Genomic DNA, 17,567 nt, shown 5'->3' with positions numbered 1-17,567 from the left:
TTTCCCGTGAAAACAGTAAATCTCTTGCGGTGGTTTTTCAATTCAACAGTGAGGTCCTTCGGTTGAGACCTTCAAAACCGAGGCCCCTTGTGGCAGTCGGTGACGGCACGATAAAGATTCCTCACAATGGTCCTGGGTGCCGAGTAAAGGTCAATTTATACGTTAGTTTGATATATCTCATTGAATTCAAAATAAAAGACGCCTGTCTGACACAACTGCCTCATATTCCGGAATTTTATGACAGAAGGACATTATGGCAAAATTAAAATACCAGCTAAGCTTTCATTGGAACCCAATGACTTAATTTAACTTTTCAGATTTCCTTATTTATAGAAATATACATGTAATTACTGCATGTACATGCTGTATTATCGCTTCATTTTAACAATAAAGTGCTTTCTTTAGATCATGTAGATCTCAGTATGGGAATCAATGTTGCAGTCGTTGCAGAAAGCGGGTTATGTATTTTCTTCAAAGTTGCAATATTACTCCCAAAACAGTGTACCAACAAACTAAGAAAAAACATTTTTTTTGTTCATCATGTTTATATATACATCTTCACAAATAATCATCTAAAGAAGTACCATTTATCTTTTCGACTGGGTAATTGGTGCAACAAAGGTTGAGGCCAAAATCATTTTTTTTATAATATGATTAATAATTTATTAAAAGCAATAATAAGTCATAAATTATGCTTCCATCTACACCCAGTAGAAATAAAAATTGTATCTCAGTGAAGCAGTTAAATCTTTGGCCATAATTCTGGATTAGTGTTTAAAAAATCCATAGACATCAGCGAGGCTATTCCACTTTGCATGAGTTGAGCATGAAATGTTTCGTATTTTGTCATCAATGTGTCATAACGAGTCTTTTCTTCCTCGAGTTGTTTGTCAACGGCGTCGGTCTCCGACAGGAGGGCGGATCTTTCATTTTCGAGGGCGGGGATTTGTAATTGCAGACTACTCAGTTCCTTGTCGGTGGCTTCTATCTTTCTTCGTAAATCTGTGACTAAAAAGGAAAGTTTGTATATACAAAATATGGTACAATGACTGAATCAAGACTGTTTTAAAAAAGATGGAGGCACATACTTGTAAGGAATCTAAGCAAAAAGCCGGCATCAGAATTCTTTGAAGATCCTCCCCAAAAAAGGGGGTAATACATACATGAGTTGCTTTCCTTATTACAACAAGGGGTCCTTACTTCCAGGTGGGTGTGTAATGTATATGATTATTTTGTTGGGTTATTTATATTTTCTTAATCAAAATGTAAAATACTAGTACACCAACTTAAGGATGGAGGACGGAATCTTGCGGCCGTTGGGTCCGCTACTGAGTATATACATAAGCCTATATTTATATTCTTACATTAGCTTGAGACTAAATGGGAAGAACAGAACACATCCTTCCCAATTCATGAAAAAAAAAGAAATACGTGCTTTTCTTGCCCAACTTCCTTTTTACAATCCTGGATTCTCTGCCTAACTTCCTGATCTCCCTGTCATATTTCTGCTTCATAACCATTGTCTCCATTTTGTAGTTTCTATCGTCTGTCTGGGAGGAAGCTTCAGTGAACTTTTCGTCCCCGGATGTTGATGAAGATTCCAGCGTTTCCTCGCCATGGCCGTCCACCGGATGAAAAACTACAAGCATTCAGTATAATCCTGCTATATTTTTCGGATTCCATAAAATATAAATAATTCTTTTGATAAAAAGTAATTACAGTTCTGCAAGGCTGGGACTAATTCCCGAGACAGAGTCGAGGGAAATAGCCCCGATTGCGGGGAACTGAAATCTTGTTTACTCCCTACTCAACGATTTACTTTTGAACTGGTTAAAATATGATTAGGCCAAAAAATTAATTAATAGTTTCTCAGGCCAAAAAATTCAAAATTCAATGCGGCCCACAATGATTTACTTTTTCACTGGTTAAAATATTATAATTAAATAATGATTCCAAACATTCATTTAAAAGTTAACTAAAAAGACTTTAGATGATAAATATATATATTTGTTTATGGGATAACTGCTTTTTCAACTTGGAAAAATAGAAAATTGAGATATTAAACTCACTTGACTTGATTTGATTTTTTTGGCGCAGGATAGGGCTAAAGGATATATTTGTGCATTCCTATTAAAACGTAAAATCGAGAGGATTGCGGATACACATATAACCAGAAATAAGCCTCCGGGGGGGGGGGGGGGGGGGGTGGAGGGTGGAGGGATTGGAAGGCTGATGTCACCTTTCGACCGTTCCTTCTGTGTAGGTGTCCAAATTGAATTTACAAGAAAAACAAATGCCATTAAAAAAAATTAATGAATTTTAGATTACTTATTTTGATGTAAACTAGCTCAATTTAAAAAAAACGTCCTACCTTGTACAATATTAAAACATGCAAAAAATGTTGCTGCAGCTACAGCGTGTTCTCCTAAAACTTCCTGTAAAATATTGGAAATCAGTAGTTAGTAAATCTTACGCGTTTTGATTAATTATGCAAAAGATTCTAAAGGTAAAATTTAAAAATAGTATTTATAAAAAAAAAAAGCCATATGTGGTGTTAATATATACTTACGGTAAGAACACTGTCAATTTTTATCGAAGGACCAAGTCCCAGTGTGAGTATTGTTCCTATGCACAGAATCAATGGGGCGTACAAGCAAAATTCCGCAGTAGAAATGAGAGGATCTGAAACCCTAGAGTGAAGCGTTAACTTGAATTTTAAATTTTAAAATCAGTTTAAATTTCTCAAATATAATTTCCAAAAAGAAATTTTACATACCCGTCATGATCGTTAAAAAATTTGAATTTTTGGCATGACATGATTCAAGTCTACAATAAAATGACGTCACAGTTTATTAAACGTCATTATATTGGAATCGATCAATCACGTATTCTCGTGTCTTTCCGGAGATGAAGACAATCCTCTTTAGAAATCACTTCGAAAAACACTTCGAATGTGAAATAATAAGCATTTTTTTTATTCATTTCGTCAGAGAAATAAATTTAAACGGCCTACATGTAAGTAGAGGACAAAAAATGTCATCTAATTTAAAAATACATTCTGAATCCCTCCCCCCACCCAATGACCTTGTATGTTGAAGTATGCACGTACATCAAGAAAGAAAGAAAAAAGAAAAAACTCGAAAATCCTTTGTCAAGGGAGGGTGGGGGGTGGGGGGTGGGGGTAGGAGTTTGGTACGGACTTCTTTCAGTACATTTTTTTTTCAAACACTAACACTTATATTTTTTGGCCTACACTATACCGTGACTGTTGAAGGAGGGTAACTTACGACCCAATGTTCAATGCCTTATATCTTTGCAAAAAAGGTGGGGAGGGAGAGGGGGTAAGACCCCCCCCCCCCCAGTGCCGACGCCTATGTTGATTTTGTTTTTACGTTTTCAATAGAATTTAGGAATCCGTTAGCAGGAGCCAACCATATGCGGAGAATGATTTGCCGTATTGGGGATACCCATCGCTTTATAACATGGTACCGCATTTGTGTAGTAATGTTTTACTTTGGGGGTGGGGGTTGAAAAAAAACCAAGGCTTGGATTTTCTTTCTTGCTTGTCAAGAATAAGTATTATGCTACGGGAAACATTAAAGAAACTCATAATAATGTCTTGTGTACTGCATGTTAAGCCAACAATTTTCCAGGGAAAAATTAATTTAATTCATATTGCGAAATAGCTTATACAGTTATTTCCTCTTTTTAAACATTTATACAATTTTCTGCGTATTAATCTAATCAAGTTCATTGAATTGGATGAACGGATGAACAGAGAGACCAAAATTCATATCTCCCACTTTGTGAAAGTGGGAGACTTTTTCAAAAATCCCCTGCTTGTATCAAACTATCAGTCAGATTAAAGCATAATCTTTAAGGCTAATCATGCTCTGTATAATTAACTTTATTTGGGGGCCCTTGGATCTTAATGATTTACAAGCAGTACTTATAACCAGTACTAGTACCATTCACAAGAGTTCATTGTGGTATGAAGAGAACCACAAAATCATGTGCATAACAAAATTGTAAAATACGTAACTGCAGTATTACATGTATGTTTATTTCATCAACCACTGACACAAAGAAAATACCGATGTACGGATTTGTATTATGGATTCTTTAATGATATGCAAAGCAATATATATGTACTTTCAGTTTAACCAGACGAGTGTAGTACCTGGCAGAAAGGTCATTTAAATATAAAAAAAAAAATACTGATATTAAAATAGTACAAGTACATTGTAGATATATAGATAGTATAAACAAATTTGTCATAAAAATAACATATGCATCATTTCCAATTCTTCCAATGACTCATTTTAGGGCACTACAAATACAATGTTAAGGTCAAATAAAACAAATAGAATGTTTTGTTGGTTTTCAACTCTACTAGAGAGCATGCTAAAAGTGAAGGGTTGGAAGAGACTTTAAATACATCTTTGAAGTCACTATTATCAAAGTCTTTCTTTCTCTGTCTTTCTCTCTTAACCATGTTGGGATACATTAAAAAATAATTTCAAAATCATAATGACAACAAAAACATGTATCAGGACTTTGGTTTCTCCTGAGGAGGTCCGAATCGTTCCATGGTCTGAATCACTAGATTAAGGTGGTCAAAAAAGGAGTTGACGCCTACTCTCATCATACGAGCTTCCTGAGATTCAAAGTGTCTGCAAACAAAAATGAAATATTTTAAAAACGAATTCCGGATATATCATCTAATCTACAATATTTGTGTAACTGTTATACATTTTTCTCTTCAAAAAGGGAGGGAACTGCAAGTATACAAAAACAAGGGATATTAAAGGAGGATGGGGGGTCAACAAATTAACCACCAGATATAATTTCATTTACTAGATATGATACCTTAAGCTGTCAACAATCATTTGGCAAAGAAAAATTCCATACATTTCAGTTTTAAGAATTGATCTTTTTTGTATATCTTCATATGGAGCTCTTAATTCTTCTAAAGGAGATCAATATAGTCTAAATATGGCCACAACTCCCAAGCCTCTTTAACGAAACATACATGTATTTCCCTTGGTTATCAAAATAAGATGTCTCTTCCTTTCCTTTGCGATTTATTGTGACCTTTTAGTGCAGAAATTTTAAAAATGCATTGATTCTTTTTATATATATATCCACCTAAATCTCATGAAAAAATGTCTGGAACTTTTGATTTTAGTTTACAATTGCTTATTGACAATTTCAATAGATGATTTTTTTCATGCTTTTTGAGATGATCAAGAGCAACTGAGGTTAACATCTTACACATTGAGCAAATTTCCTTTCACTGTCAGTTCTTTCTTGACACCGCCCCTTTTAGGTTCAGAATCAACACTGAGTGTTCCATAGGCAATACGTGCCTCTTCCTCTGTTGGAAATGGAACACTTAAATCCCTAAGGAAAAATGCAACGATGAATAAGTTAAATATATATCTAAAAATTCTACCAGTTACATGAATTTTTTTTCCATTTACCACAGTTATAAGATTCAGAGCTATCAAATATATGAAACTGAAAATAGATTGATCTTGTCTTTTCAGTTTTGGCTAAAAAATAATTACAAATACACTTTCAAATAAAAACAAAATCACTTACACTTTCAACTTCTCCTCTGTCATTTTTTAAATCTTTACTTTAACCTTAAAAAATACATTAAAATTGCACAAAATATAACAAAAGTTCTGAGTTGAATAAATTTTCTATCTTGTCACATTGTTGGCTGTAAAGTGAAAGTGAAACCGGAAATCTGTTTCACGCATGGGCAATCTTCCCGTGACAAATAACTTCCGATAGATCGTGTCAGTATTCAGTCACGAACAATCAGCTGTTGTGAAAATTTCTTGGGTGTTAGAAACTCATTTCTGTGTAATATATGTTAAATTGTGTCTATTTGGTATATATTTTCGAAATAATGTGACCCTTGGGTGTTATTTTGCGTTTTATAACGGTTCCAGTGAAGAGGGAATCTCCTGTTTATTTTTAGAAACCCCAATCCAAACATAACAATGGGGTTACTATTTTCAAGATTGTGGAGTTTATTTACAAATGAAGGTACGTTTTGTGAAAATTACACCACTTCATTCAATACACACCATATTAAACATAATTTTTGAATTTCTTCTCAATGTAAATCGTGAACTTGAGTTTTATTACACATCCATCCTTCTTCATGAGATTCTTACATCATGATCATGCACAGGGGCTTGTCACGAAATATTTAAGTCACCCCTACTATAAAAATACAATGTATTTTTATAGTAGGGGTAACTTTATAAAAGAAGATAAATATTTCGTGACAAGCCCCTGTGGATCATGTAAGCTACATGTACTGTAAATCACATTCGTCAACTGGATGTATCAGTACATGTATATATTTTCTTGAGAAAAGTAGGTCATGAATAATGAATATATACGATAAAGGCTACTCCCATCATAAATCCACATTAGGTAAATGAAGGTCTGTGTACAATTGGCACTTTTTTGAACAGTGCTGAACACTTTTTAAAAAATATTTTTGATTATACAATAAAACTTGGTTATAACGAAGTCACTGGGGACATGTGAAATAACTTCACTATATCTGTAATTTGTTTTATCCATATAACAAATTCGTTCAAATTTAAATAGCTGGGGATCCAATATTACTTTGCTGTACAACAGTGTATCCGTGAATTCGCAATATCTGTGTTCCCGCTAATCTAGTTTTACTGTTTGCTGTGCTTATGAAAAGGTGTGATATCATATAAATATGTATTATTATATGGATAATATTTGCATACAAAGTTTAATTGCATCTTTCAGTTTGATCGAATAGGAAATACATTGTACCAAGGTTTAACTTTCACTACAGGATAATTTGTTTTTTCTTGGTTTTGGACCAAAATCTCACACCTGTGTAAATCCATATGCTGGGTTTTCACTAAGAATTATGTTTAAATCAAGAAGTTAGAATCTGGGGCATCAGGGTTCCTCCACTAACAGGGGACTTAGAGGATATATCTAAATTGTTTGGATCACAGCGTAATATGTGGGGAAATTCTCTGTGTCTAAGGGATGACCATGATATGGAATTTTTGTCTTTTTTATACTATGCCTTATTACTTCTATAATTTGATTGAAACACTACAGGTAAAAAAAATCCTTTTTTTCTAAAAGTTACTGGAAAATTAATGTATGCATATGCATGTACATGTATTCTCGGTCATTGCAATCTTGAACTCAATACTGGCTGCATTGGTGTTCTATCTTGAATCTGTGCATGTATGTTTAATTAAAACCAATGCTACATATTTATAACAATCAGAGACCTGAAAAAATATATGTGTTTAATTTTATAATGAATGAAAAAGCATAATTGCATTCTTGAGTGTTTGTAGATTATGCATTTAGTCTTGTAATCCATCTTCAACAGGTCACGCACCATAAATGTATGCCTGACAGGTATTTAGCTATAGCTGCAGAACAGTAGCTCTCCAAAAAAATATGTTGACAGACCAGAGAGCTGCAATTACATCCATTGAAAATGTGTACATTTATTGCACACAAAGAAGTGTGCTTTTTCTTGTTTTATTTCTCTGTGTTTTTCAAATTGCCATCTCAAAATTTACTAACTGTGTTACTAATATTTTCTTTAACTATTTCCACAACAAAACATTCCTTATATCAATCATTTATAACCCTCATGGGCGTAAAATTGATACCATCAAAGATTTCATCCACTTTAACTGCCATTTTGGGTGCCAGGATAATTCAGTCAAATGCACTTCATGTAGATTTCACCTATGAGAGTACAAGTAGTTGACAGAGGTCTGAGGATTTTTAAAAAAAATTGTTCACATTGAGGTAAGATCGTTCATCCCAATTTTTCCATTACCAGTGAGCTACAGATCTGCAGCTAGTAATGAGTGCGATCAGTTTAGTGACAGGTATTGTATTTCCGTGATGAGTTCAATGGGCTTGTCTTGAAATGTTGAAAATTATTAAGTTGAACTATAGTTCCGAAAAATACAACTTACTTCCCTCCCCCTAAAAAGAAATCATTCACTGCTAAATAGTAATTGAAAGATCATTCCAAGTTGCTGCTCAATTTATCATTGTACAATTTGACAAATTTAATTACAATTTAAGACTTAAGATTTGACTCACAAAAAGTACATTTAGTCTGAAGTTAATGATGTTACAATATCTATGCATTGAGTAAAGTTAGTAAATAAAATGGAGAAAAAAACACATACAGCTTGTTTCATTGAAATGAGTGTGATAAATGATACAACTATCCCTTTGTTTTACTATTTGGACTATTTATATGCATGTATTTTAATGTGCGACTGTTGACAGATATATATTTATGCAGCCACATTTTATGGTACTGCAAAAAAGACCATTGAAGCTCAAACTCTGGCTGCATATGACGTGTCACCAAAAATTAGATGACATTTATGATTAAATCTGTATTTTTTCTGTTATTACAGAACACAAAGTCATCATCGTTGGTCTGGACAATGCTGGGAAGACAACCATCTTGTATCAGTTGTAAGTAAAATAATGTTTTATTTTTACTTTGAAAATGTATGCAATTGGACAAGGTGCATGAATATTTGTACTTCAAAAATATATGCAATTGGAAAAGGTGCATGAATATTTGTACTTCAAAAATGTATGCAATTGGAAAAGGTGCATGTTTATTAGTACTTCGAAAATATAGTTGCAATTGGAAAAGGTGCATGTTCTAAGGATTTTGAATGGTGTATTCTAATAAATAGTCCATTTTTACATGTTTAAGACGGAATTGTCTAGACATGAACTAATCATGCTAATATCATATTTTTAACCAAATTATCGCACACTTAAGCATTGTAAAGACATAATTGGTTCACTTTTGGTTTACAGGTGTGTGATAATTAGATTTTTTCTATGATAATTAGATTCCTTTCTCAAAGGTTATAACAGGTGATGAACATTGATAAACTTCCTACCTGTGATGTTTTATTAAGGAGATATTAAATGTAATCCGCTTTTCACAGGGTGTGAGGTGTATGGAGAATAATATTGATTCTGACTAGATGTGAGCATGATGAATGTGCTATATTTCAGATGTTGCACATCATGTACATGTACTGTAAAAACTCTGCATGCACATAATTCTTAATCGTTTAGGAATTAGTACATAATTTTATTTTAATCTAAGATACTGATAGCTACAGAACCAAAGCTCAATCTCTAGGGCAAAAAATAGAGACAAACATACACATAACCATGAAAACAGAGAGCCTAGATTCATTGGATTTAAAAGGGGGGTCTCAGGGGGACAGAGTCCAAAATTTTTTGTTCAAGATTTAATAAATCATTTTTTTTTTATGTGGCTGGAGGACTCTTCCCCAACCCCAAACTGCCCCCCCCCCCCCTGCAAGATTCCTGGATCCACCAGTCTGCACAATAAAAGTTTTTAGTAATTTTATGTGACTTTAACATGACTGCATGGTTAAGTTGTATGTCTTTCTTTTCAAACTGCTAACTAATGGCATTTTAATAATATAGTTACATGTTTACATTAACATTTAATTAGCAGTTAATTAAGATGTTGGAATTTGAGAATCTGAATATTCATTTAGAATTAGTAATTTCTTATTCAGAGTGCTGAAGATGTATATTTGATTATTTATAGACTTTCATGCCCTGCACACATATAGCTATATATTATTTAATTTTAGAATTGTCACATAGAGAGTGTATTTGAATTATGGCAATTCTACGTTTTAGGAGATTTTAGAATGTTAATGTACAGTTCATGTTCACAACAATGACATCTGTATTTATCTTCATCTCTTTCTGACCCACTTGCAAATCAAACACACAAAGAAAGTCTTTGTTGTTACAAGCTTTTAATTACAATTTTATTTTGTATTTATACACTGTACATGTATAGGAAAGGAGATACAGTTTTGTTCAGGTGAAATAATTTTCATACATCATGTAGATCTATCACCTTTCTTGCAATGTTGAGAGCACAGGAGCAATCATTATGATATTATGTTCATATTGATAGCTACATTCTTTGTCATGTTTAACATGTTTAAGGATAAAGATTTAAGAAGATTTAAATGTCCAATACACTCCTAGATTTAAAAAAAAATGTACTGGGGTATTTAGAAAATGTAAAAAAAAATTTTAATTCAGTAAACATGGTAAATAATACACAATACACACTTTCCATTCAACCTATCTGTTGTGTCATAACACATCCATTGTGTACAATATATATTCAGGTATTGTACAATTCCTCGTTTAACTATTCATATGAGGCCATTTTAAAAATATTAAATATTTTCTTGCCTTTTCCTGACCTGGGGTAAAATTATTGGGCCTTTAGGTAGGTGAGAAACTCTTTTTTCTAGAAAATTTCAATGTGAATTTTTAAAAATGTTGTGTCACAAATATAAAAAAAAAGTTTTGAGTTGGTCCATTTTAAGTAAGTCAGTGGGGGAGAGGGGAGTCAAACAATTTATGAATAGATGACCCGATCACTGAGTACATTGCATGCAGAGGTCAGACAGGTGTTTCCTTTCAAAAAAAATCAGAAAAAATTCTCACAGAGCAATCATTACTGAGGTTTAAAAGGCAAGGCGATCACGGACAATTGTATTTGAACCCGAAATTTATATTTAAAGGGCAGGTCTTACAATGCTGTAAAACGGGTAGTGTTCTTTAGGCCCTTACTTTCTTGATATTCACCTGTCCTAGGTCTCTCATTGTATTGGTCATTGAGACAGTCAAATAGAATGTTACAAACTCTAGAATCTTATTCAATTATAGGACTTTACTGGTTTGTTCTCAGTCTCTTCATATTGTATTGGCCATTCAGATAAGTAGAATATTACAAACTCTAGTATCTAATTGAAAAGGACTGTGGTTTGCTATAGTTTGGCTATTTTATAAGCCAACCCCCTCCCCCAAACAGCCCCTAAACTAATAACTAAAATACAACCCATCTTCCGAGTTCATCGCTTTGGTTTCATAGGGGAATTTTTAAATTTCTCTCTGATATTGTTTACAAAATTGTTAAGCATGTTATGCATGCCTGTAATTAAAATACGACATGCACTGTGAACATGGTGGAACAAAAATTTAAAAAGTGCCTTGAATTCTTTCAGTACTTATTCAATGCTATGTACACTTCATGAATGACTAATATATTCATTTGCAGGGATCTAACTTATTTAATTACATATATATGAGTTGAAAAAGCCTTTTGCTTAAGATTTAAATTTATTTCATGTAAATGTACAGTTTAAGAAGTATTAACTAAATGTTATATAAACATATGGATTCACATTTTCTTTTTCCTCCCTTTATTTTGTTCTCCCATTACATGAAAATTCTTTGATTGTATATTTTTGCAGGAATCTTTTTTTTTCCAAAATGACTTATCATGTTTAAGATCAAACGAAAATGCTGATAAACCTTTCTAATTTTAATTTTAGTTTAATGAATGAAGTTGTTCACACGTCTCCCACCATAGGCAGTAATGTAGAAGAGGTGATTTGGAAGAATATTCACTTCCTGATGTGGGACATAGGAGGTCAGGAAACGCTGCGATCGGCCTGGAACACGTACTACAGCAATGCTCAAGTGAGTACTAAAGCAAGGCTCAAGTGAGTATTACAGAAACACTTAAGTGAGTATTACAGCAACGCTCAATTATTACAGCAAGGCTCAAGTGAGTACTAAAGCAATGCTGAAGTGTGTATAACTGCAATGCTCAAGTGAGTACTACAGCAATGCTGAAGTGTGTATAACTGCAATGCTCAAGTGAGTACTACAGCAACGCTGAAGTGTGTATAACGACAATGCTCAAGTGAGTATTATAGCAATGTTCAAGTGAGTACTAAAGCAATGCTGAAGTGTGTATAACTGCAATGTCAAGTGAGTACTACAGCAATGCTGAAGTGTGTATAACTGCAATGCTCAAGTGAGTACTTCAGCAACGCTGAAGTGTGTATAACGGCAATGCTCAAGTGAGTATTATAGCAACGCTCAAGTGAGTACTAAAGCAACGCTTAAGTTGAGTATTAAGGCAATGCTCAAGTGAGTACTACAGCAACACTCAAGTGAGTATCACAGTAATGCTCAAGTGAGTACTACAGCAACATTTAAGTGAGTATTACAGCAACACTCAAATGAATATTAAAGAAATGCTCAAGTGATCGAGTGTTAAAATGTAAAGACTAAAACTGTATAAACTGTATTTGTATAAATATTTTGTGTTACTGTATCCAACTCCAAGGGTGTATTTGAACTTAACTCATCAATCTTTATTTCCCTACCACATTTGAATATTCAGACACATATGGATAGTTATTTGATTCTTAATGACTGTTCCTTTTTTCTCTGTACAGTTTGTTATTCTGGTTGTGGATTCCACAGACAGAGAAAGGTTGTCCATCACAAAAGAGGAGCTGTGTAAAATGCTGAACCACGAGGTACGTCACTAAGGATTTCATTTTATTATCTCAACATGAAGAAAAATCACCCAAAACTTTGTAGAATTATTAACCTTCATTCTTTCTTCTCTGAAGTGTTTTTTTTTTTGGGGGGGGGGGGGGGGGTACTTTTTTGACTGTCCATCTGCATGTTTTTTCCAAAGCCTTTAAATTTGCTAATATTTTTGATTGGTTGGTGCTAGGGATTTTATATTTCCCTTGTGTTTCTTGTAACAAGAGCTTTCTTTAGATAATTTTAATTTTTTGAAAAGTTTTTATTAAAGTTTCCAAAATTTGTATGTGTATTCCTTTCTACAACATTGTACATTTTTTGACTCAAGACCCGGAAAGTGGAGTTTGAAATATGTTTGAAAGGCTTTACCAAACTTTTGATATTGGCATTCAGGTTTCTCTTACTTCTCTTTCTTTGCCTTCCATACTTCTTGAGTTCATTTTTAGTGGAGTGGGGTGGGGGTGGGGTTCTAGGATAGGATTTACCATGTATTGCTGCTATGGCTAGCAAAAAGTGTGCCCTATCCACATGACCCAGCTTTGCTTTTGCTTCATTATCTCCTCTTCAGTAGGATTTGTTTGTTCTATTTTGACATTGATCTTGTCAGACCTATTGATATCTTGTGATTTCTGACTTCATAAATTTACCTTGTATAGTATATTGAGATTTTTTTTTAGTTATAGAACTTTTTAAAATTAATTTTTAAAAATTTTTCTGAAACAAAAATAGCATAATTATAAACGTATAAATGAATTCAGAATTTTTTTTTAGATTAATGAAATTCAAAATTTTGAACACATATTTAATCAAATTTAAAATATTTTGTTTTTAAATGAAATCGCTTTTTTTTATCTGTACAGTGTGCATGGGTCAACTAATTCCACTACACTCTTTCTGATAAACTGTGTAGTAGAGTTTGAATGGAATGTGCACAATGTATATTTAGTAATATGTGATAAAAAGGGACTGTACAGTCATGACATATTAATGTAACTTATGTAGGTCTTATGCCCTACAGGTGAATTATCAATTTATATATAATGAGGACGGGTTATAAAAGTGATAGATGCAAATCAGCAGATAATTGCATGTATTTGCATAATAAGAATATAGGTGCAATTGCAAATTACTGGAAAATTACAGTTTAAGTTTGAGTATTTCTTTATAAAATAATGTTATATAAATGTTTTAACCTGTTGTACGAAGTTTGAAAGAGATTTTTAGTTTTGATTATTAAACCAATATTTTATAGGATTTAAGGAAGGCAGCCATTTTGGTATTTGCGAACAAGCAAGACATTAAAGGCTCCATGTCTGCTGCCGAGATTTCACAGCATTTAAATTTAACGTCCATTAAAGACCATCCCTGGCATATACAGGGCTGCTGTGCTCTTTCAGGAGAAGGGTAAGTTATCAAATATACAGACTGCCCTCTCATTGGAATAGGGTAAGTTATCAAATATACAGACTGCCCTCTCATTGGAATAGGGTAAGTTATCAAATTTACAGACTGCCCTCTCATTGGAATAGGGTAAGTTATCAAATATACAGAGCTGCCCTCTCATTGGAATAGGGTAAGTTATCTAATATACGGCTGCTCTGTCCTCTCATTGGAATAGGGTAAGTTATCAAATATACAGAGCTGTCCTCTCATTGGAATAGGGTAAGTTATCAAATATAGGGCTGCTCTGCCCTCTCATTGGAATAGGGTAAGTTATCAAATATACAGGGGCTGCTCTGCCCTCTCATTGGAATAGGGTAAGTTATCAAATATACAGAGCTGCCCTCTCATTGGAATAGGGTAAGTTATCAAATTTACAGACTGCCCTCTCATTGGAATAGGGTAAGTTATCAAATATACGGGGCTGCTCTCTCATTGGAATAGGGTAAGTTATCAAATATAGGGCTGTTTGGGAATAGGGTAAGTTATCAAATATAGGGCTGTTTGGGAATAGGGTAAGTTATCAAATTTAGGGCTGTTTGGGAATAGGGTAAGTTATCAAATTTAGGGCTGTTTGGGAATAGGGTAAGTTATCAAATATAGGTCTTTTGTGCTCCATCAGGGGAATTTAGTAGCTAGAGAAGTGCAAGTACATGTATAAGAAAAGTGGGGGGAAAAAATTAAAAGATAAAGCTGTATTTTTTTTTTTTTTGGATAATTCTTCAAGTAGTATGTTCTTTTCATAATTAGTTGTAAATTAATTGATCACTTTAACAAAACCACATTATGATTAAAAATAAGAAGAGCAGTTTATTTGGCATATAACATGGTAAATGGTATCTGAAAAGATTTTCAGATCTCAAAGTAATTGACTAAGCAGTAAAATATCCTGTTTTATACACTGACTGTCATTTTATTGTCAGACATTATTTTTTTTTTGTTATAATTTTAGGTTGTATCAGGGCCTAGAGTGGATCACCAGTAAACTTAAGGGACGGTGACCTTGACTGTTACATATAAACACTACAAGGTTAAAACAAAGCATTGGAGGTCAAAGGTCAGCAGACAAGGTCATTAGTATTGCTTCTATTTATGTGTTCTTTTGTTCCTAGTCTGTTCAGCCCTCAGGAACTCACTTCAGAGTTTTGTTTGTAAGGAGCCTAAATACTTATTGAGATACATCATTTTGATTGCACATTGTTATGTAAAGCATTGTTTGATCCCATGATGGTTCATATTTGTTAACATTGAAAAAATTTTTACTTGGTAAAGACATTAATTTTATTCTTCCTGCTGTTTTCTCAAGAGATACTGTATAGCAGGAATTTTCAGTGGCTTGCTATCTTTGGCTTATTTAAGAAGTTTTGTAAAAGGCTTAAAAAATTGAAATCTGCAAATTTGCACCCTTGATTATGAGAATTGAATATAAGAAAAATTGCTTTTGTTAAATGTTAAATCTTTCATCTGATGTTGGTTTTCAATCAAACTCTTGCTTAAATCAGTAAATATTAAATATACAACATTCTTTAAAAAGGTTAACATTCTTTTGCAACAACACAGAACTCTGTGGCCATGAAAGAAATTTTTGCCAAAAGCAAGCAGATCGCCAAATTTTGCACCTGCTGAAGAAACCCTCTTTATGGTTTCATAACATTTATTTTAAAAACTTCTTTTTATATGTTATATAGCAAGTTTGTGGTCAAATCAGTTTCATATTGACTTTTGAGCCAAGTTTAATTTAGTTCAAAATGTTATTAATATTTCTGTTAGACCATTTTTATATTGATATTTTTAAGTGCTGAATGCCATTGTAACTTATACATATGTAAATGTGAGCTTTTTGTTTAATGAAAATGGTGCTTGATAATGCTTTGAATCTACAATTTTTATTTTAAATGCAAGATATGCCCATGCCTAGCAAGCAATTTTGGTTTTTATTACATTACCAAATTATTTCAAAGGAACAAGTTTTGATAAAGATCTGAAGTCATTTGGGAAAAACAACTACCTCTAAGAAAGGGTAAAGAAATTCAAACTCCTAGATAAAAAAACAAGTGCTGTTCTAATTATGGAACTCATTGATGAAGTTGTTAATTATTAACTTGAATAAGCCATATTGTCTTGAGCGAATAATCTGTTTTAATAAGTAAATCAAAGCTAAATAGTGTAGAACAAGAAAATCACTTCATACTTTCTCCGTATTTTCTGTGTAAGAGATTTAAAAATAGAATTAGATGGATGAATTCCATGCAATACCAGTACATGTATATAATTCTGCTCAGAGATTTCAAGCCAAAATCTAATTGCCAGATGTCCACAAATCACATTTAAATAAATAATTTTATTCCGAAAAATAATTATTGAAGACTCCTTTTTTCTGCCACATTTGCAGTAATATATTAATAATTTCAGAATACCTAAATTATAATTCCTAGATGCATGTACTTTATTATTTGTTTTAGTTTTGATTTAAGATAAAGTGTGTCAATTTTACTTTCCAGTTAACATATAAAATTGTGATAATGCCAAAAGTTTAATATGTGTGAGAAATGTTGATTTGCTGCCATTTTCTTGTATTTAACAATAAGGGACAAGCCTTCGTGTTATATAGTGAGATTGGTAAAACATATTGATCATTCTAATTAAGAAAGCTCCAAGTACAAGACAATTGTATTCAGACTTTTGTTAAAACTCGATCATATAAAGGTGTACATTAATTCAATTATTCTAGTTTAATTCAACATTTGGTATCTGACATATTTCTCCAGGAAAAAAAATTCAAATTAGCGATCAAAAGTAAATAACTGATGTGTACATGTATTAGATGAATAAATGTAAAAAAAAAATTTTTTTCAATGACTCTATCATAATCTTTATATATAATGTTAAGGATACTTTGATCAATTTTCAAACTGTGTCATTTACTATTAAGATCTTTTTATTCTATTTTACACTAGTACCCTACACTTATCAGTTTATACAGGTTCCTCAACAAATAATTCATATATGAAACAGATTTTTTTCCCTATATTTAGGGAAATTTAGGAAAATTTATGGAAAATATATATGTATAAATTAATGGAAGTTAAATTAAGACAACAGTGCAAGGTGCCATAAAATGTCTTTTTTTCTAACAGAGAAAATAATATTGATTTTCCCCCCCCCAAAAAAAAAATGATAGTTGGTGGGTGATGGATAGTTGATGTGTGAAAAATAACAAAGAATGTAGGGAACGTTATACAAAGGGATGGACAATTTTGTAAAATAGGAACACTAACACCCTAGTCTAAAGGATAAAGGAGTTGTCAAGCACGAGCTTTAAGAACATATTGTTAAAATCACAGCATTATATATTTTGATAAAGCACTTATCACTAATTTTAGATATGCATGTAGATTTTAGCAACTAGTTAGGGCTTTAAAAGGTGAGAATGTTTTGTTGGCACCCTCTACCTCCATTTTTTCTGATAACACACACAAATTAACCCACACAAAAAAAATCTCCTGTTCCATGAATACATGTATGTTTTTATGGAAGTTCTTCTTGATTTTTTTTCACTGCAACAAAATTCACATCTCCTTTTAAAACCTAAAACTTTTAACCATTTTAATATTTATTTTAATATG

General features: G+C 32.7%; 3 protein-coding genes across 3 annotated transcripts; 1 reads left to right on the top strand and 2 right to left on the bottom strand.

Annotated features, from left to right (window-relative positions):
- Positions 1-542: 542 nt before the first annotated feature.
- LOC134261315 (uncharacterized) lies at positions 543-2,837 on the bottom strand. The gene is made up of 5 exons (XM_062743758.1): positions 2,777-2,837; positions 2,570-2,690; positions 2,372-2,435; positions 1,436-1,639; positions 543-1,008 (listed from the first exon to the last, which is right to left on the bottom strand). Exons 1-5 carry the CDS (start codon positions 2,815-2,817, stop codon positions 743-745), a joined length of 696 nt encoding a protein of 231 aa, XP_062599742.1. The 5' UTR covers positions 2,818-2,837; the 3' UTR covers positions 543-742.
- Positions 2,838-4,042: 1,205 nt separating this feature from the next.
- LOC134261303 (EKC/KEOPS complex subunit LAGE3-like) lies at positions 4,043-5,704 on the bottom strand. The gene is made up of 3 exons (XM_062743748.1): positions 5,605-5,704; positions 5,275-5,403; positions 4,043-4,673 (listed from the first exon to the last, which is right to left on the bottom strand). The coding sequence occupies exons 1-3, from the start codon at positions 5,625-5,627 to the stop codon at positions 4,550-4,552; spliced, it is 276 nt and encodes a 91-aa protein (XP_062599732.1). The 5' UTR covers positions 5,628-5,704; the 3' UTR covers positions 4,043-4,549.
- An 80-nt stretch (positions 5,705-5,784) lies between these two features.
- LOC134261669 (ADP-ribosylation factor-like protein 5B) lies at positions 5,785-16,975 on the top strand. Its single transcript, XM_062744092.1, has 6 exons — positions 5,785-6,060; positions 8,481-8,541; positions 11,490-11,637; positions 12,405-12,488; positions 13,754-13,905; positions 14,894-16,975. Exons 1-6 carry the CDS (start codon positions 6,015-6,017, stop codon positions 14,940-14,942), a joined length of 540 nt encoding a protein of 179 aa, XP_062600076.1. The 5' UTR covers positions 5,785-6,014; the 3' UTR covers positions 14,943-16,975.
- Positions 16,976-17,567: the final 592 nt, after the last annotated feature.

The sequence above is a fragment of the Saccostrea cucullata genome, unplaced genomic scaffold (assembly GCF_032062105.1).
Source record: "Saccostrea cucullata isolate Sc308-1 unplaced genomic scaffold, CSIRO_AGI_Scuc_v1 ctg356, whole genome shotgun sequence".
Classification (NCBI taxonomy): domain Eukaryota; kingdom Metazoa; phylum Mollusca; class Bivalvia; order Ostreida; family Ostreidae; genus Saccostrea; species Saccostrea cuccullata.
The sequence above is the reverse complement of the archived record's forward strand: the minus strand, read 5'-3'. Positions and strand labels throughout refer to the sequence as shown.